General features: G+C 33.0%; 4 protein-coding genes across 4 annotated transcripts; 3 read left to right on the top strand and 1 right to left on the bottom strand.

Moving 5' to 3' along the window:
* Nucleotides 1-6,111: 6,111 nt before the first annotated feature.
* Nucleotides 6,112-11,498, top strand: LOC103490780 (probable ADP-ribosylation factor GTPase-activating protein AGD8). Its single transcript, XM_008450460.3, has 7 exons — nt 6,112-6,361; nt 6,516-6,634; nt 8,664-9,096; nt 9,222-9,485; nt 10,198-10,320; nt 11,049-11,150; nt 11,243-11,498. The coding sequence occupies exons 1-7, from the start codon at nt 6,293-6,295 to the stop codon at nt 11,348-11,350; spliced, it is 1,218 nt and encodes a 405-aa protein (XP_008448682.1). The 5' UTR covers nt 6,112-6,292; the 3' UTR covers nt 11,351-11,498.
* An 854-nt stretch (nt 11,499-12,352) lies between these two features.
* Nucleotides 12,353-16,297, top strand: LOC103490779 (ubiquitin carboxyl-terminal hydrolase 20-like). The gene is made up of 8 exons (XM_008450459.3): nt 12,353-13,020; nt 13,128-13,248; nt 13,340-13,444; nt 13,851-14,017; nt 14,103-14,441; nt 14,615-14,737; nt 15,173-15,641; nt 15,735-16,297. The coding sequence occupies exons 1-8, from the start codon at nt 12,655-12,657 to the stop codon at nt 16,010-16,012; spliced, it is 1,968 nt and encodes a 655-aa protein (XP_008448681.1). The 5' UTR covers nt 12,353-12,654; the 3' UTR covers nt 16,013-16,297.
* A 133-nt stretch (nt 16,298-16,430) lies between these two features.
* Nucleotides 16,431-18,208, top strand: LOC103490778 (uncharacterized). The gene is made up of 4 exons (XM_008450457.3): nt 16,431-16,833; nt 16,924-17,060; nt 17,161-17,258; nt 17,889-18,208. The coding sequence occupies exons 1-4, from the start codon at nt 16,605-16,607 to the stop codon at nt 18,046-18,048; spliced, it is 624 nt and encodes a 207-aa protein (XP_008448679.1). The 5' UTR covers nt 16,431-16,604; the 3' UTR covers nt 18,049-18,208.
* An 804-nt stretch (nt 18,209-19,012) lies between these two features.
* LOC103490777 (glycine-rich cell wall structural protein 1.8-like) lies at nt 19,013-19,804 on the bottom strand. The gene has a single exon (XM_051085605.1). It carries the CDS (start codon nt 19,802-19,804, stop codon nt 19,013-19,015), a length of 792 nt encoding a protein of 263 aa, XP_050941562.1.
* Between the last annotated feature and the right edge of the window lie 1,215 nt (nt 19,805-21,019).

Below are 21,019 nucleotides of genomic sequence, written 5' to 3'. Positions count from 1 at the left end.
CGGTAGCTAAAAAGTAGAGTTTATATATTATTTAGATTCAATACTCACAAGTGTGAACCAATTGATTACAAATATTGACTCTGCCCCCAACTCATTGAAACATAAATGCTTCAAAATAATTCTAAATTTGTGGTTCTATTACTATAACTTTTGTACTCTTCCATCAATTTTTCATAAAATCAAGATCGTCGGTAATGTACGAGCTAAATTATACGTATTCTAGTTTTAATTTATTTAGTTTGCATAACTTAACTAGTAAAAGGAATTACTAAAAATTCAATTTTTTGTGTTTGATATGTCTGTCAATTTTTAAAAAACAAAAACTGTCTGATAGTTTCGTAAATTTTATATATACTTATGTCAAGACTGTGGAGTAAAAACTTACAAAGGTTTATGAACTAAGTATTTTAAATTTTTAAAAACATAGAAATTAAATAAACTCGACTTCAAAAGCTTAATTAAGAACTAAAACTACGAATTAGATTTTTCTTTTGTAACAATTTCGTTCTTTTCTTTAGTTAGTTCAAAAAAAAAAACTTTATTTACCCAATGATGTTAATAATTAATAAATACACGATTCAATCATTTTTATCGTAATTCTTAGGACTTTTGAAAAACTTAGAAAGCAATTTAATTAAGTAAAAATAAAGAAAATCAAAGAAAACAAATTTGTAATTGTGATATGTTAATCCTTTTATCATTGAAAGAGAGGTTTTATTGTATGTTAATGCTTTTTCTTATGATTATTATTGTTTTCAATATTTACATGATGCTTATTTTAAAGGGTGTTTCTTATTAATTGTACCAAAAACACACATTCAAATCATCCAATCATTTTGCTATACATTTAAATAAAATATAGTCAAAAGTACTTTTACTTAAAATAAAGATTGGAGGGGAAAATATGAATAACATTGTAAATGGAAAAATGTGATTTGAATTGGCACCTAATTAATTGTTAAAAAGAAAAAGAAAAAAGAAAAAAATTGAATATTTTTATTTCCCAAAATGTAGTCTTCAAATAAGGGGAAAAAAATCAACAACATTTCTTTTTGTTGGTTGGTTTTTCTCTTAATGTCAAGAAATGAATGAAGAAAAAGAATAAAAATTAGGTCAAGTAAGATTTTGCTTTGATCACATTTTTCTTGCTAAAATCGTATTTTGTTTTAAACAAATGAAATTTTATCCATGGTTTGATTTTCATGATCGAAAAGACTTCATTGCGACGACCAACATTCAATAGTACGGTGGTACGTAGCATAAAAAGAAACGAGGCTATGAAAAGAATAGATGTAGCACTGTCCCTTAATTGAACAATAAAAATCTGAACCGTGTTTTATAGTCATTCTATTTTTAGGTCATATTTAATAATCATTTTGATTTTAGAAAATAATTTCCAAACCTAACCATTGAAATTATTTGAACGGCTGGGATTATATTTGCAAATATTTTTTTTAATAATAATTTTGATTTTTTATATTAATTATGGTAAGCTGATCATTTTGATTCAAACATAATATTTTAATATGTAACATCACCATGTCAATGTGTAAACCTAAAACATAATAACCTTTCAAAAGATTAATGTGGTTATTTAAGAATGTAAATACTCTAACATAACCCCGATGTCAAAATTCAACTTGGATCATTCAATACAAAAGGATAAAGAAATAATACATTTTCCTCGCACAATTGTCCTCAAAATTCATGGTTTGTGGTCAACCTACAATTTTATTTAATCCTTACCTCTCGAATCTTCAAGTTTTATAGCCTTTTAGACTAACTTTATGGATGTGAGAACTATGAATTTTTTTTTTTAGAAACGAATCAAAAAGTTAACTTCATCATAATACATAAACCACGACAATAATTTTTTTTTTTTTAATTTTATTTCATGTTTGTTTCCTTCTCAAAACTTCAATTGTGGTTTTCACTTTTGATAAATAATATTTATATTTCTAAAAAAAATAAAATGCTTTTTTCTTTCGAGTTCTTAAAACTAAGAAAAACGACGATAAAATGTGGATATAAAAAACATAAATTAATAGTTAACAAACGGTCTAAATTTTTACTAAACAATAATAAAATTTAATTATTTCATGATTTTTTTAGTTCAGACAACATGATAATCAATCAATCCCTCTTTTGTTTGATTGTATATCTTGGCATTTTGAATGGTATACATTTAAAAAGGAAATAAAAAAAAAAAGCAAATAAATTTATGAATTGTGATAACTTTACATGTTACGTTCAACCAAGCTTATCCATTCCATTGAATTATAAAAATAAAAGGTGAGAATAAAATAAAGGAGAATTATTATCAACCGTAAAAAAAAAATGAAACTATTCACAAAATACAACAAAAAATTTAAATAAATTACAAACTATTCGATAAATTTTGCTATATTTTAAAAGTAATTCCAAATTTAAAAAAATATATAGTAAACAAATACGACAGAGAATTTGATAAATTTTATTATCAATGTAAAATAAATATCTTTTCTTTATATATATATATATATATATAAAGTGGGTCCCAGTGGGGGAGAAATGGTGAGAAAGAAAAACGTGTGAATAAAAGGGGGGGTGGTGGGACCGAATAATTTCAGTTGTCCAAGTCAGACTCCGCCGTACAGTCCACATCATCAGCCACCTATGCAACAGTACATCAACGTGGGGGACTCTCTTTGGCTGTCTACTTCCTCATGTTATCTCCATTGGGAGCCGTCCATTTTAACCTCGACGTTTATCTCATGACACCATGACTTGTTCTTGTTCTTGTTTTGATTTTGAGTTTTCTTTTTTACCGACCAACGAACACGACAAACTATTGTTTTCAATAGTAGAGTGATGTAGGAAGAATTTAAATCACATATTTCTTGATTGTATATTCGTATTTTTTATCAAGTAGGTTTACTTTGATTTGAAAAATATCTTTTAAGTACGATACTATTGCAATTTGAATATATTTTCATTATTGATTGTGTGTAATACAATTCAAAATTAGTACTTCTTACCGTATTTATAAGTGCTTTAGTTAAGAAACCACCCAAAATATTTAGTCTTTATTAAAAAGTTACGGGGCAAGGTTAGGTTGTTATAAATAATTAATCTTTTTTTATTAATTTTGTAAACTTTATGTCTAATGCAATAACATTTATCTTATATTCTAGAGTACCATTTTTTTTTAAAGTTGTTTTAATCTCCCTAAAATGTATGAAAGTTCAATACAATGTAATTTTAAATGTTGAGATTACCTTTTAATGGAAAATTATTTCAAATGAATAAAAACATTTTCATACGTAAAAATCTATCAATATCTATTATCGACAGATTCTAGGGTTAACAAAAATTCATGCGGGTCAAATCTCTCCCTGATCAGGATAATAATCCCCAATTGACGAGATCAAACTAGAAATTTTAACCACTAAATATAATGTTATTCATTTTCACCACTAACTCTCTGAATTAGATTTGATTGACTTCATTTTAATCAACCGTTGCTCATCATACACATATCCTCGGGGCTTACATCCCATCAATATCAATTGCACTTATTCAATTTAAATTTTTAAATATATAAATATATTTTGTGAATTAAAAGTAGAAAAGTTAAATCTATTTTTCTTGCGAATAGACACCTACACTTGAAAAGGCTAGGCTAATTCGGTCAACAAAGTGTGACATGAGAATTTACTAACATTCCCTTTATAACCCTCTTTATATAAAAAAGAAAATAACGAATAAATGGAGATACCTTATTATCGTAATGTCCCAGGAATGCTTGAAAATTCTATCCATGTTTATTATATTCATCTTTTGAAAATTATTCTTCAAAAATATAATTAAAAAAATGGCTAAACAAAAAACATATATGAAAAAGTGATTAAAAGAACAAACAAAATAACAACCAATTGGTTAAGTAGTTGAAATTTGTGGAAAATCAACCTTGTCAAAAAAGGCCAATATGATGAGGCCCATATCGATTCAGAAGCCCAAGAGCATACCAACCACATGCAAAGAAGGCCTGAGCCCAATTGGGGAGAGAGCTCTTTTTCTTTTTAATAAATTGTTTTTCTAATAAAGATTTGATTTATGTCAATTATATAGGAAATTTTGTATAAAATCCTTTCATCTATTATGGGATATTGGGAGAAAAGGACTAAAATTAAAAGATGTTTTCAAAAATTACCTACCATTTTCTTTTCTTTTTTAGCACATGAGCCCCCCCATAATCATCTCCTTTATAATTGGGATGCATTTAAAAAAGTGTTTTTGACCATATTTCAAAACTTAAAAAATATGAAAACTTTCTAACTTTCTACTCATCTTCTTCTTCTTTTAGGATTGACATGTAAGAAAAGTAAGGTAGGAGTCTAAATCAAACCAAGAAAAAGTTGGTGATGAGAGAGCTTTAACATATTAGGGTTTGAATCTTGTGGTATACTCTATGCATAAGAAGGATGTGTTTGGGACGGTGAATTGAAATATGAAGTTTGGAATTAATATGTTTGGGTTAGGAGTTTGTGTTTGGAATATAAAGTTGTGAAGATAAAGTTTCCTTGGTAAATGTGGAAACTTCAATAGTGAATAACCCTGTTGAATTTGGTAGAGTTGAGTTATTTAATATCGACTTATAAAGTTGGTGGGCCAAACACTCTTTAAATGATAAAAGAGGTTGATTAAAAAAACTATAGACAATTAGATTCAATAACTTTTAAGAGGCATTTAAGCAAATTAATGGAATTAATTAGGAGCTTACAATAAATTTAAACATATATTGAGCTAGTAAAAGAGTGAAGTTAGCAACACTCCATTTTTTCCGAACTCATAATTGATTCTTAGTCCTTGGGGAAAGCACACCTTTTGAAGTAATGCAAACTCCTAGATCACATATACTAAATTTCCAAATAAAAACGATTTCATTGGAAGAAAGGATATAGAAATTATTTTGTCAAAAGTAATGAAAATTTGTGTTGATACTCAACTCCCGTATCACTTCACCAAGTAATTTGATTAACTAACTCTAATCACATAAAGTACAAAGTGAATTATCTCACGACTTTGGAAGCATAGAGCACAATTGAACTGTAGTTCCGTTAATCACGATGCTTATCTTGCACTAAATAAAGCTGAAGATGCACAACTAAGTTTGTTATTATTGCTACTTAAGTTCATTTAATGTAGTTTTACTTCAAATTTAATGATATTAAGTGTAACTTAAGGTTAGCCATAATTGAAGTTTAAGTGCAGTTAAAACAACTCCGATGTCTTAAAAAAAAAAACAAAGATGTGTACTCCATGAACTCCATCCTAGTTAGCTTGTCGTGTCTAATTAATATTCTTGATCTTAGTTCACGAATAACATTAATACGAGGTTGTCAAGTTTGACGAATTTCAAGTAGTATTAAATGATATTTTGCAAAAATTAGAAGAGAACAACTGACTAATGATTTCATGCAAAATAAATTGCACATATGGTAGTGTTTGCCTAAACAACTCTAATTCTCAAGTAATTTTCATGCCTACTATTAATTATTTTATTTATACAAATTGCTTTGATTTCCCAACAATCTAGGCACCAACGTAGGTATCGGACATTTCAACTATTCAAGATTATTGTCAACTCATTAACAATACACGAGGTTCTACAAAATTAGTACTGTGATTTCACATAGTGTCGTTACTTCAAAAGTCAAGTAAGAGGGATATCTAACTTGTCTCACCCTTTGGCATAACGATTATGATATAGGTTAAACATATATTCTCAGAGTTAACATAAAAAGTAAAATCAAGTTTATATGAAAGAAAGAAGTATTAGAAACATCGTATTGAAACAATACATTTTTTATTTTAGTAATAGAACAAAGTCTTAAATATATAAAGGAAAAAAAAAAGTAGTAAACCCTTTTTATATTATTCAAAGTATATTCAAATTAGCTTTCAAAGATGGAGTAGAAGCAAAGAAGTTGTAACCATTGATGGGAAATGTTTTGAATAATGTGACCTAATCTTTTTTAAAAAATTGGTTCTTCAAAATGACGAAAGTACCCTTATGCAGTGCTAAGCTTGGGGTCATCCTTTCCTGGCAGTTCATTGAAGAAACGTAGAAGGTCATTTTGGTCAATTCGGTTAAGAAATTTTCTTTCGAATTAAAAAACCAAAGGAGGCGATTTCTGGAGTTTCAGTCCGATCTTCTTCTTCTTGCCCGATCCTCTTCTTCAATTTCCCAAAGGTGGTGTTCGTTCAAGCACACCCCCTTGGGGATTTTTCTTTTCATTTTCCCTTTCTAATGGCGTCCGACAGCTTTTCCGACAAGAACCTTGTTTTCAGAAAACTCAAAGCCAAGTCCGAGAACAAGGTATTATTCCAATTCCAATCATTTTCATCTTGATATTGTGTTTCCTCTTCCCGATCTGTGTGTTTCATGTCGAGATCTTCAATCCCCTGTTGAAATGGAACAGACCCACTTCGTTGGTTGTGGTTATTATTGTTGTTTTTGTTTATTTTTTCAGATGTGCTTTGATTGCAATGCCAAGAATCCGACTTGGGCTTCTGTTACATATGGGATCTTCCTCTGTATTGATTGTTCTGCCGTGCATCGCAGCCTTGGTGTCCATGTTAGCTTCGTCAGGTGATTTTTCTATTTGGGTTTTGATTTTGATGCTTGCTGGTTTTGATTTGCGGCTCTAAATTGACTTTTATTGAATTGTTTCTATATGTTCGTTTTCCTAATTGAGTATGTGTAGTTTTTGGAAGTGCATTGTTTTGATAGTGTTTTATTCTCATGCCTCTTCTATATGTTTAGTCATTTATGTTAAACCCTGTCCTCCTACTTGTTAGCCATGTTTTGCGCTCTAACATGCACTTATGTTTGATGGGTTCATGTAAATTCTTTTAACTTGTATCTCAGTATGTCTGGGTCGTAGTTTGTGGGCGCTTATAGATTCTTTTCTAGAACCTTCAAACTAGGCTCATGAAAAGTGATGTAAATTATCTGAAAATCAAGTAAACGTGCATTTGTAAATACAATAGTAGTGTAGACCTTGTTTAATGATGAATTTTGAAAATTATAACTTACAAATACTACTTCCACGTATGGGGTTTCTTTCTTTTGCTATCTACTTCCAACATTTTTTTCCTTCAAAATCTAAGCCAAGTTTTCAAAACTTAAAAAGGTAGTTTTTTCTTTTTGGTAGTAGTTTTTATTTTTGGAACTAGTGTTTTAAAAAACTCTCCTATCTTGCGCCTAGGCTGAAAATGCAGGTTTTGTGCTTCGTCTTGAAAAGGGGAGACTCACAAATTAAGGCACGCCTCAGCCGTGAGCCTTTTGTGAAGCTTAAAGGCCTGTGCCTTGGGGCTTTTATTTTTATTATTTTTAAAAATAGAAATAATTAGGGTTTTTCCTTTATTAACTAAAAAAATCAAATTTACTAATCCTAAATGGAAAATTTCTTGTGTTTAGATGTCTGTTTTTACATATTTTCACTTCAACCATGCTTCCTCTTCTTAATATAGTACTTTTATATATAGTGTGTCTTACAATGCGCCCTCCGCTTAAGCTCCAGAAGACTATTGCGCCTTGAGCTTTGAATAACACTGTTTGAAACTTGACTAGGGACTCAAATGTTTCTTGTATAGGAGCTGAAACCATTGTAAATAAATTGTGAGAAAGAAAACATAGTTTTCATAAATAGAAAGCTAAAAATCAAATCATTATCAAAAGGTTATTGATGTTAACAACGAATTTTTACCATGCACTTGAGCTTTTAGTAGTTTCATTTCAGTCAGAAGAATGAAAGTCTGGTGTGTCGTCTTTACAATCTTAGTCGAGAAGATAAAAAATTGTAATTATAAAATATCACAAATAACTACATTTTTAGATATGTTCGTCTTTGCAAAAGTGTCATACACACGTATCTGTATGTATGAGAACGGGTTTGGCTTTCACTGCACTGGTTATTTATTTATAGTGGAAAGTTATGCAATATACAATTTCTTTTTCTTCTTTTCTTTTCTTAATGAAAGATAGAGATTTTGGAGAAGTATCTTGTGATCTCCCCATCCTGAGGCTATGAACGATCCTCTGTCCTTCTGTCTTATGGATAATGTGATGTTTCTATAGATCTAGTTAGTTCCGTAAAAAAAAACAGTGAAAGTTTTACCCAAAGGGTTCTAATAAAAGGTTTTTTCTTTTATAGTAAATTAAAGGTTCAGTGTTTTCTAGAACTATAGTGAATAGTTTATGATTAAATTAAATGAAGCCAATATCAGTGAGAAGTAGTTGTACTCAAGTGGAATTTGGAAAGACTAGTTACATCATTGCATGAACGAAGGGAATGAAAGCATCCTTTTTTGGGCATTTAAATTAATCTTGGTATAAACTATTTAATTACATTTTTTTTACTTGTATACTCACCAAAGAGATAAAATCTGTGGCCTTAGTTGCCTTCTGGAAAATTATCGGTGCACTTTATCTCTAATTTCTTTGCTTGTCCTGTTGGTATTAAATACACGTGGCTTGCTTAACATGCTAGTTAGGATTTCAAGTCAGAATATAGTGTCAAAGGTTATGACCTGTAATTATTTTGAAAAGTCTCTTAAGATACAGTCCCCTTGTGATGGTTAGTATTGAATGTTCTTACGTTTTCCAATTTATGTAGGTCCACAAATTTAGATTCTTGGAGTGTGGAGCAGCTTAAAACAATGAGCTTTGGAGGGAATAACCGAGCACAGGTTTTCTTTAAGCAGCATGGATGGACAGATGGAGGCAAAATTGAGGCTAAATATACGTCTAGAGCTGCTGAGTTGTATAGGCAACTACTTTCAAAAGAAGTTGCTAAAAGTATAGCAGAAGAGCCGGCATTGCCATCTTCCCCAGTTACTTCTCAGTCAGACCTAGTAACAAATGGACCTCCCGATATCAAAACTAGTGCAACGGCAAAGGACCATGTCTCAGGAAAGCAAGAAGCTCCAGAAATTTCTGCTTCACCAAAAGCTTCTCAGACGGTATTCTCGAGTACTGTTAAGAAGCCCATTGGTGGGAAGAAACCAGGAAAGACTGGGGGACTTGGTGCTCGAAAGCTTACTACAAAGGTAATAATAACAATGCATTATACATATATTGCTCATATGTTAGTGTTCGAAATTTCTGTTGACTTCAATTAAATATAGATTTTGAAATACATTTTCCATGACCTTATAACTTGCATTCCATGCAGCCAAGTGAAAATCTATATGATCAGAAACCTGAAGAACCTACAGTTCCAGTTTCATCTTCAACGGCGCCCAAAACTGCTGCAACTGGTTCATCTTTTGCATCTCGCTTTGAATATGTAGAAAATGTCCAATCATCTGATGTGAATTCTAGTGGCTCTCATGTACTTAGCCATGTAGCTCCCCCAAAAGCATCGGGCTTCTTTGCTGAATTTGGAATGGACGGTGGTTTTCCAAAGAAAGGCAGTTCCAGTTCCTCAAAAGTGCAGGTTAGACATTGTACTTCTGATTTTCCAATGATTTTGGCATGAAAAAAAAAATGAGGAATTGTCTAATGTAGGCTGTAAATCTGAAGCTCATTGCTTTTGTCACCCGGCATTATTCAATAACAATGATTATCCTTAGTCTTAGATAATTATTTGGTATGTCTTTATACATCAGTAAATAGCTTTTTGAATCTTTTGGTTTCATTTAAATGTACTTGGGCGTTTTGGTTTCTGAGTATGAAGTGTTCTTAATTGAGTATACTTTTGGCACTCAAAAAATGAATTACTCCGAACATGTATACATTTTTTTTCCTAACTTCATGCCTCATGGCGTGAAAATCCTCTGACAATGTCTGTTACTTGTATTGTGGAAATGAGTTTTCTGGGGAATTTTTCTGTTTTGAATAAATTTTGTGAACACCCCTTTGCAATTTTACATAGCAGTGGATGGTGTTCTTCTATGTTCTACTCTGGTGCTACTTGTAGTTTCTGTATTTATTTCTATTGTTTTCTACATTTTATTCTCTTTTGTATACACGAGGGTCATAAACCTGCATATATTTGAACAGAACCCATCAAAATTCCTGTAAATAAAAATCTTCTTTCTTTAGTAACGGAAGCATAAAGAGTATTTTTGCTGGTTGAGCACATGGGTCCATAATATCAATGTCTCTACTTCATTTGGTCTCTGTTCTCACAACATGATTGATGTTAGATTGAAGAAAGTGACGAAGCAAGGAAGAAATTCTCCAATGCCAAATCTATTTCATCAGCCCAATACTTTGGTGATCAAAACAGAGCTGATGCTGACGCTCAGGTCTCCCTCCAAAAATTCTCGGTATGTACCTTTACCTTTATCGTTAATTAAGTGGAACTTGTTGTCCAGACTTTTTCTTCTTATGCTATGTATAAATACCTCTTACCATTTGACTAGTCAATCCTTAATGGTAGAGCAGGAACTCTTTTATATGTTCTATATTCTGATTTGGTCTTTGGTTAGATATCACGTGTCTTTTGGGCTTCGGTTTTGAAGAACTTTGTAACTATTCTATAGGCGACATTTTACTTAGTTGGTCCCCCTTTCTTTAATGGGGTGGTTTTGTGGGCAGGTTTTTTTGTGTGCCTTGTAGTCTTTCGTTCTTTCTCAATGAAAGCCGTCGTTTTCATTAAAAAAAAAGTTCTATATTCTGATTCTTTCCTTATCAAGGATTTATAGTTTACGCTATGTATAATTTCCTGACATGTTAAGTACATGTTTTGGAACATTTGGTACATGTTTTGAGAAAAAACCCTCTCTAGATGAAGATGCCACTAACTCCGGAAAACGGAGGTTTAGGGTTTAGGGAAAAACACTGCGTTTGGGTCTGTTTCTGTTTTTGTGATGAGGCTGTGGGACTGAGTTAATGCGTCTTCAACTGTTGTCACCCTAGAATGATAAACACTATTTTAGTTAATACTTTCCACAGGTTCGATGGAAGCCGTTTCTTTATATTGCTGATATGTGTAAATGTTTAAATTAAATCATAGTGCTTTCATTCCCCTTACTTGCCATCCTTCTATTCGCAGGGCTCAGCTTCCATCTCTAGTGCTGATCTATTTGGTAACCAGCGAGATAATATTTCTGCCGATCTTACTGCAACCGAGTTTATTAACCGGCTTTCTATTCAGGTTCTATACTGATCCTTGTTTAACTGTGCAATTGTGCTTGGGTTTCATGATTTCCTTGGCATTGTATTACATAGATCCATTTACTTTGTCAGGCACAGCAGGATCTTTCTTCTCTCAAGAACATTGCAGGAGAAACAGGGAAGAAGCTAAGCTCTTTGGCATCTACATTAATTACAGATCTTCAAGACAGAATCATTTGATTATTTTCAAATGTTCCTTTTCATTGTAGAATTTGGCTTGAACTCGATACGGTTTTTATTACCAGCTGATTTTATTACTGAGGAATGTAAAGAAATTTCAGTATAAAGATTCTTTCGGAAAGCAACCCTTTTACACAGGACTTGAATATTCGCTGGTGGTTCTTTTGTTTTTCTAGCTGCTGCAGTGAACATGTGCTTTAGTTCTACTTTTTTGTAGCAAACAATACATACCAGATTTTCTCCACCAAAACTTGGCATTCCCTATCTCACAAGAGCTTAGGACCTGAATTTGTATTGAGTTTTGGTTATAGTTGTGAGGTTATTATTGTATGTGTTTCAGTAATAATTTGAGTGCTATATTTAAAGAACTAATACATAAGTCTCTTGTGTTACTTCTTTTTCATTCAACTTTTAAATTTAGCCTATGCATTTTATGGTTGGTTTATTTAGTGATGGCTATTTATATATAAACACATTTGTTTATTCTATGGAGTTTAGAAAACGGTTCTAAACAAGGTTAATTTGTTGATTGATCTCTGATTATGCGATAGAAATGATAAGGAGGAACTTTAAAAACATGAAGTCTTGAATAATATTTATACGACATGGTTTGATTCTTCTGCATTACCTATGATACAATGCATAATGTTAGGAGGAAGCAATAAAATTTCTTACCGAACTACTAATTCATCTAAATCTCTCTATTTTCAAATGTTGTGTTAAGAAAGCTTATATTTATATTTCAATTTAATATAACCGAGAAGTTAAATTGAACTCAATTCAACGTCAATTTTATAAATTATAATTATATCAGTTGAAATCTGATAATTAAGTATCAACAAAAACCCTAGTTTTTCACATTTCAAATAAAAATACAAATCCTAACCTCTTGGAATTGAGTCAATTTAAACCCTAAATAAATGAGTTTTCGAGTGAAATTATGAAAGTGTTTAAAAAGGAATTAGATAACGAAATTCAACTGCCCATTATCATCTTCCGCGTCTCTTTCTTCTCTTTCCCTCTCAAATTTTTTCGTTTTGCTCTTTTTGTTCTGAAGCGGAAAGGACCAATTTTTGGGAGTTTTTGAGTTTTCCCTCCCTTTTCAAATCCATATATTAAAACCCTTTTCCGATTCATTTTCGTTTTCCCTCTCTCTTTTCCAATTCCCCCCTCTTCAATTTCATCCCAAAACCTTCTTCCCCTTTTCTTTTCTATCTGATTCTCTAATACCCATCTCTGTTTTTTTTCATTTGAGTGTGTTTTTCTCTTCTTTTCACTCTAATTATCTTGTTTTATTCTCTCTAATGGCTACCCATTTGGTTGATTCTCAAGAAGTTGATCGATTTTTGGTTCCTCCGTTGGGAATTGAAGGTGGGTCTTGGCACTCGACTACTACTGAAGATGCCCTAACTCAACAATCTCTAGTTCCTTCTTCCTCTTGCCGTAATGGGAATTTTTCGTTTTCGCCTATGGATGCCTCTGCTAATCAGTCTTGGGGTTCTTCTTCGATAAACCCTACTGGGTCTTCGCCATTTTCAACTTATTCGTCTGATTCTGATGGACTCGACCCATTGCCTCCTCTGCCGGGATCGTCTTTGGAGTGGTCCTCTTCAGAGGAAGCATTCCCAGAAAATTCAGTGTCTGCTCAAGAAACCGAATCTCTATCTGCGGTGAGTTCAATTTTCAATTAGTTCTTTGTAGTTAGTTGCAATTGATATAATATTTTCCATTTATTTCTCTTTTGGGGTTTGATTTTGGTTATGTTCTGAATTCGTAGGGTGCGGGACTTGCAAATTTGGGGAATACTTGTTTTATTAACGCAATCTTGCAGTGCCTCACTCATACTGCTCCATTTGTGGAGGGTATTCGATCTGCTAATCATTATATGCCTTGTAACAGTAAGATCACTATCTCTACCAATACGTTCTCTCTGTTTCTAGATTCTAATTCTGGAGTAGTTGATGAAGAATTGCCAATTTGCATCCACAGGTGAAGATTTTTGTGTTCTTTGTGCAATTCGAGATCATATTGAGCTCTCCTTAACTTCTCTGGGTGGGATTATCTCTCCAGTGAAACTTGTTGATAACTTGAACTGTATCCTTTTATATGCTTCATTTTCCACAATATTTTTTTCCTTCAAATTTCTTTTAATTAGTGCCTTTTGTATCTCGTTTGATGTGATGATAAATTGTTAGGAAATTGTATTTGCTTCAAAGAAACTGCATCTGGATATGAGCAAATCGGAGATTAAGATAACGATAGTGTGTTAGGTTCTATTTGGATTGACTTTTTGAGTGATTGTAAACATTTTTTTATACTTTTATTTTAACACTTAGAAAGTCAATCCAAACATGCTTTAATTTATTTTCTTTAATGGTACTTGGATACAAATGTGGTCTTGCGTGTTACGGAGGTTTCAGTTGTTTTTGTACTTGTTTGTTTTATTATTTTATCTTTTGAGAACTTTGGTGTAATGTTGTTATTCTTAAGCTAGCATTAGACTTCTCATCTTTTTTCCGGAGATACCAACAGGAAGATGCCCATGAGTTCATGCAGTGCTTCTTGGATAAACTTGAAAGATGCATGGTTTCAGAAGCAAAGGATTGGGTTTCTTCAGAGGACGATGATCTAGTGAATAAGGTGTTTGGTGGTCGTCTCATAAGCAATGTAAGAAAATGAATGATCTTTACTGTTCTGTTTTCAAGTATTGAGCTTCAGTGTCTTATCTTTTTACAATTTGTGTTATATTCAGCTTTGCTGCTGTAATTGTGGCCATTGTTCCGAAACCCATGAGCCTTTGGTTGACTTGAGCTTGGAGATTGAGAATGTAGACTCCCTTTCTAGTGCTCTGGAATCTTTCACCAAGGTGGAGAGAATTGGTGATCCTGAGACAAAATTTAAGTGTGAAAACTGCAAAGAGGAAGTGTGGGTGGAGAAGCAGCTTAAGCTGGAAAAACTCCCTTTGGTTACTACATTCCACTTAAAGAGATTCAAGGCTGATAGTTCTTTTGTTGAGAAAATCGAAAAGCACTTGGAGTTTCCATTAGAGTTAGATTTGCAGCCGTACACCCTGGGAGGCCAGGATGCAGAGGTGCTTCTAAATTTTCTTACCTCATGGTGTAAATTTTGTACTAGAAATGTCATCAGTATCTTGAAAATGTAGAATATTTGAGCTTTGTAATATGTTTTGTTTTTGGCTTTGCCCTACAATTGGTTTAAGGTTCATTACTGAGGTTCTCTCTTTTTTCCCTTGGATGATAACAGGTGGAACTCAAGTATGAATTGTATGCCATTGTGGAACACACGGGGTTTTCCTCTACTTCTGGGCACTACTTCAGCTTTGTTCGTTCCTCTCCTGATACGTGGCACAGAATGGATGACTCATTGGTATAACATTTATGAAGTAGTTTCCAATTTTGTTTAGTTTTTCAACTTACTGCTAGGATTTAGCGGTGTGCTAGATATGTGGCAATGACTAAATTAGTGATCATATTCTCCTCCCCAGTTGTAATTTGTTTCACGTTTTCTTCTTTCCCTGCATTTGGCCACTTGCTTTTGGTTGTATATCAGTAGAACCTTTTGGCATCTCATATCATCATTTTTGTAAATTTAGTAGCCATTACTTATTTTTGAGTTACTTGTGTTGTTGCACTCGTTTTGGTCTTGAGGATAATTAATCCTCAAGGGGATGCTGATCTAACTTAACTGGGATTCTGTTATGTGCTTCTTCTATTGATGGAGCTACTGATTCTCCATTGATTTAGTGAAGTGCGGTAAGCTTTTACTGAAGCAGAAAAACTATCTGGTTTTGATGTTATTCAGGTTACTCCAGTCACCGAAGAGTATGTGCTGTCACGTGAGGCCTACATTTTGTTGTATAAGAGGAAGGGGACTTCATGGTTCTCAAGTTTAATTCAACAATCGGATCCTTGCTTGAATTCAGATTCCTCAAATCCATCACCCAACTTGGTTTTGCAAAATATCGATACTGTTTGCTCTTCATTTGCTGCTGAGTCTAATGTCAATCACGAACCTGCAAATGCACCTGCGGATACTTTGCAACCAAGTCCTGCTCGGTTTTCATGTGAAATGGGGAATCAAGATACTGGTGTCAATGATTTGGAAAATGCTACTTCTGTTAACTTGAATATAGTTGAGAGTGCAACAACGAAGTCTTCTCCCATTGTAACTAAGAATCTCTGTTTGAATGATGATGATGAAAGTATTGATGGTTTCCATCCTCTATCGCCAATGAGATCTCCCAGCCCCGATAATATCTTTCGGACTCCAGGTAAAGTCTTGTTTCAATCTCTATATGTTTTCTATTTAATATTTGGCTGGTTGGACTATATTTGATATTTGGAATTGTTTGTACTTTGTTCAGAACCACAATACCGAATCCCAGTTGATCATCTGAAGACAGAAAAGTGCTCGACATCTGGTAGCCCATTGGATAAGGGTGTGGAAGATTCTGAAAGAAAAGCAGCCATGAGGTACGTCAAGAAGAACATGCCAGGTTCGAGAGGGTCGAAAATGATTGCTGCTATATTGGGATCTCAGAGCGAAGGGTCCTCTTTGAACAAGAAGAAGAGACTAAGGTCATTACCATGTAAAAGGTCAAGCCCGCCTAACACTCGTCGCAAAACAAGTATAGTTCTGTGATGTGTTTCATGGCAGCCGAAAGCCGAAGCAAGCCAAGTTGATAGATTTTTGATTTGTAGTTTCCCTTGCTTTTTACCCTCCCTCTCTAAAGTTGTGTAGGCTATTTTTTTAGAGGTAAATATGTGGTGATGACCTTTAAATTTATTTCTAGCTATCATAAGAGTTCAGGTTTTGGATTCGACCTCAGTCGAACAATGCTTTTTCAATCTGTATAGAGAACATTTTCAACCTTGATGCTTGACATGTTATATAATCAAATTCATGTCTGATGACGATCTGTTTCAATTTGTTTTAAAGCTATTTTATTAGTAACTTGACTGATATTTAGAGATGATAACTATGATCAATGGCATAAGGATCACATCACTTTGGAGCTTTGAGTGTAGAAAGAGTTTGATTTTGACAGAATCGATGGAAGATATTGATTGTTAGAGATGTTTGTTGGTTTGTTGAGCAGATTACTAAGCATATTCTTGTAAGTACCGAACCTTGTTATTTAATATTCTCAAGACAGCTAAACCAGAATTATATAGGAAACATTACTAAGTAGTCTTCCATCAACCCTGTTTTTCCTATTTTCATTCTTTGTGCCATGGCAGGGGCTGGAAACGAAGACATGGAAGATGATACGCGGACCCCAACCCCAACCCCAACACCGACTTTGAGCTCAACATCAGAGGCTGCAAATAGACATGTAGTGGTCGTCATGGATGGAATGGAAGAGTTCACAACGCATCCACTTGAGTGGGCATTGGACAACGTCATTAAGCCTGGTTGCCTTGTTACTCTCGTTGGTGCAATGCCGTGGCTCAACATTCCTCGTTAGTTTTCTTTCCCGTTTTTCTTAACGTCGAAAGTGTACGATTGTTATACTGTTTTCTCAATATCATTACATAAAAATGAATTTGTAGTTTCGTCCAAAACATGGTTGGATATTTGGCCAATAAATTTGGAGGAGATGTCCTTTGAGGGAGTGGAAAGAGAGTATATTAGTGAAGCCAAATATGCAAAACTTGAAGCTGTGGTATCACTCTGTAAAAAATATGGGGTATATATGTATTTCTATTTCATTTTTGGTTAATATTTTCAAAGCATATTTTTATTATTGAATCAGTATTATTATTACCTTTTTTTTTTTTGTTTCTCAGGTTGTGCCTCAAAAGAAAGTAGTAATGGGTCATCCACTTAGATTGCTTATTGTTGAGAAAATCTCAAGCCTGCATGCAACCTGGGTTGTATTTGATAAGTAAGTTAACTTTTATTATTGTTATTATATTTTTTAAAAATACTTTTTCAAAAAAACCTTTTTAAAAAATCCCATTTATAAAGCACTTCTACAGTAGTCTTGTCCAAAGGTTTGAATCTTAAAGCAATTTCTAATCACCTTGCTATGAATTTGCTCGAAACTAGTTGATTCTTGAGCCATCTATTTATTTTCTAAAACGATAGCTAAAGATTCGAAGTATTGTTAATACAGACAAGAAAAAACATAGAAGATTGATAATATCAAAGTCGAATAAATATTTATTTCTCTCCTTTTTCTTCGAGATATTATTATATTTTTTGTTTTAAAATTTATGTTTGTTTTCTTTTAAACTCCGTAGGATCGTTTTTCTAAAAGAATAATTGATTTCTTAGTAATACTTTTTAAAAAATAAAAATAAGTTCTTTAAAGACTATATATTTCATAATTTTTTGAAGACACCGTAGAAAGTCGATGATAAAACAAACTTATTGGCAGATTTAACGTTTATAAGCTAAATATTTAAGAAAACAAAAATTGGTTCTTCATTTATATATTTATATTTGATATCGAAAAGATAGGAATTATTATTTATTTGTATGAACTGACGAAAAAAATAATAAAAATGGGCAGGCATCAAAGAGGTAATAGATCATATTATGCCAAGAAAATAAAATCAAATATGGTGATGCTTAGAGAAGATGGAAGTGTTGATATGATCAATAGAGAGCCTGATTTCCCCAGTGGTTCCACTTTAGATTCAAGACAATCTTATTATTCATTGAATAGTTAAATATTTATCCTTTTTCCCCTGTTCGTTCGTGTCTATTTAGTTTTTAAACTAATAAAAGTTTCGGTTATGTTATTGAATATTATTCAACTTTTTCTTTTTGTTTTGCTTTGTACTATACTTTTATTTGGTTTTTGTAGGTTTTTTAAACACACAACATGCTTGTTAGTGAACTAATTTGTTGTAAATTTTATCGTGTTAATAAGAATGATTGGATTGAAATATAATCAAAGTTTAAAGACATGTATGATTGAAAATTCTTACCTTGTGTTAAAATCAAATACGTACTATGTGAATACACTCTTAAAAATGCTAATTTTTGTACGTATATAATATCATAACCTTATATTAGATCTACGATGTTTATTATTATTATTATTAATAATTATTATTATTTTGAGTTTAACGACGTGGAAGAGAAGATTTAAAATTGATCCTATCGTATTTTCAATTTACCTCACATGGTTGGTTCTCTATACCTAATATATGTATAATAAATTGCTAAAAAGAAATGGTACTAATTGATTGAAAAATATAATTGATCTATGAATATTGTTAACTAGATATAGAAATGTTGAAACTCATTTTAAAAGTTGGTGCTAACTTTTTTTTTAGTTCTAACAGTATGCAACGTAATTTAAAACTTTGATTCAATTTGTATCATGTATGTATTTACATATCATCTCTTTTATGTTTTACATATATTTAGAATGAACTGAAAAGTTGTAAAATATCACAATCGCGATTGCATATTTGATCATACAAAATACAAATACATATTAGGGAAATATGATCAAAAGGAATGGTTTCCCCTAATTTCCCATTCTTCAATCAGTATCACCACTATAGTTATAAAACTTAATTCATTAAGAACATAAAATATAATCAATAGTCCTTTCTTGTTTAGACCTTTCTTCTTCTTATAAATTATTTTCCTTTTTGTTGAGATAATAACAAATGGAATCAACTAAGGTGAATATCCACCACCCCCTCCACTCCCTCCGCCACCTCCGTACCCTCCTCCTTGTGCACCTCCACCACCATAGCCACCGCCGGAGCCACCTCCTCCGCCACCTCCATGTCCTCCTGCTCCACTCCCTGAGCCTCCTCCTTCTCCTCCGCCACTTCCATATCCACCACCATTTCCTCCACTACCATACCCACCTCCCCAACCACCTCCTCCGCCGCCTCCATGCCCTCCACCTCCGCTCCCTGAGCCTCCTCCTTGTCCTCCACCGCTTCCATATCCTCCTCCACTCGCTGCTCCTGCACCATAACCACCACCACCTCCATTTCCACCACCGCCACCACCTCCATAACCCGATCCCCCGCTACCATAACCACCACCAGAACCACCTCCTTCTCCACTTCCGTAACCACCGACCGGGCCATATCCGACCCCGCTTCCACCACCACCACCACTTCCTCCTCCTCCTCCTCCACCACCACCATTTCCATAACCACGTTCTTCTCCACCTCCATATCCGGAGCCACTTCCTTCACCTCCACCATTTCCATATCCACCACCATTTGTAGAACCACCTCCACCTCCATGTCCTCCTCCGCCACCACCGCCATATCCAAGGCTAAGTCCATATCCACTACCACCTCCTTCTCCACCACCATATCCAACAGAAGTATGCCCTAACACAGGAACGCGGACATCGCCATCATAAGCAATAAGAGTTCTGGCGGCCGAAGCTAACCCCAAACCCAACAAAGCAAACAAAGCAAGGAATTGTACTCTATGGTTCTCCATGGGAACTCAAAACACAAGGCCTATGCTTACAATGCATGTTCTGATCCCTTTATATAGGAATTGGTGGAGTAAGGATCAACTTCTAAGTGGGCTATAAGCACATGCAAAAAGGGAAGGAAAAAGAGGCCCAATTGCCATTAGTGTGCCTCTTGCTGTTTCCCATATCTCAATGAGTGTTTTCTACCAAACAACCAACTTGAACTATTGATGCTCAATAACCCTTTGTTTAGCTAATTCCATTTGATGATTTGGAATTGAAGATTAAAAATTTATAACACAATTATTTCTTTTGGCCTTAAAATATGATCTGATGTCAACTTAGTTGAGATGCCTCGTTTCATGACCTTTTGATATTTCTTATGATTATTTTTAAAAAATTACTAAGACAAGTTACTAAATACAAAAATAGAAAATAGTTCTCGCAATACAAAAGAGAGGAAAAAATTTAGAAGAAAAGAAGAACTTTTGACCTTTGCTTTCAATGATTTAAATATAGGAAAATATTTATATCTGACTTTCATACGACAATAACAAAAATTTTTTACTTTAGGAAAAAAAGGACATGTTTGGAGGTTGAAAAATATATAGAAAGTCGACAAACGAAAACCAAATATTATGAAAGAATTTATACACAAAAATTATATGTCTTGTCTTGTTAGCACGTCTATTCAACCCAAAAGCTAAAGTTTATAAGTTTAACTAACATAGTTATATACCAACCCTTTTAACCCATTTCTATCACTATTATTGAGTTTTAAAATGTATAGAACACCCCTACAAATAAAAATCAATATTAATAACTATTGGAAGAAAATAACGTAAATATATATAACAAATCATCAAGGGTTTTTCATGGCTTGTTTAACTTACATGTTTTTATGTTATTTTCTTAGTTAGATGGATTGATGGGACATTCAACAAATAGTTGGATATATAGTAGTTCATTTACCTACTACTTATCATTAAATTAATGAACTAACATTCATTCCTATATCTATCTCTAATTGATAGTTATAGTAAAAAATTAGGTCACTGACTTTATAAATAATCTTGAGATTAATTAAACTATTCCAAGTTTTTTCATATTGTGAAAAATTAATAAAAAGTTTATCATGAGAGTAGGCAACTAGTTTGATAATATTTAGAGTTATGTATTAATTGAATTTGAACTTGATTTTCAAATTTCACTCCAACTTAAGTTTGTGAAGTAGGTGA

This window comes from Cucumis melo, chromosome 6 (genome assembly GCF_025177605.1).
Source record: "Cucumis melo cultivar AY chromosome 6, USDA_Cmelo_AY_1.0, whole genome shotgun sequence".
In the NCBI taxonomy this organism is placed as follows: Eukaryota; Viridiplantae; Streptophyta; class Magnoliopsida; order Cucurbitales; family Cucurbitaceae; genus Cucumis; species Cucumis melo.
This window is presented reverse-complemented; position numbering and strand designations above follow the sequence as displayed.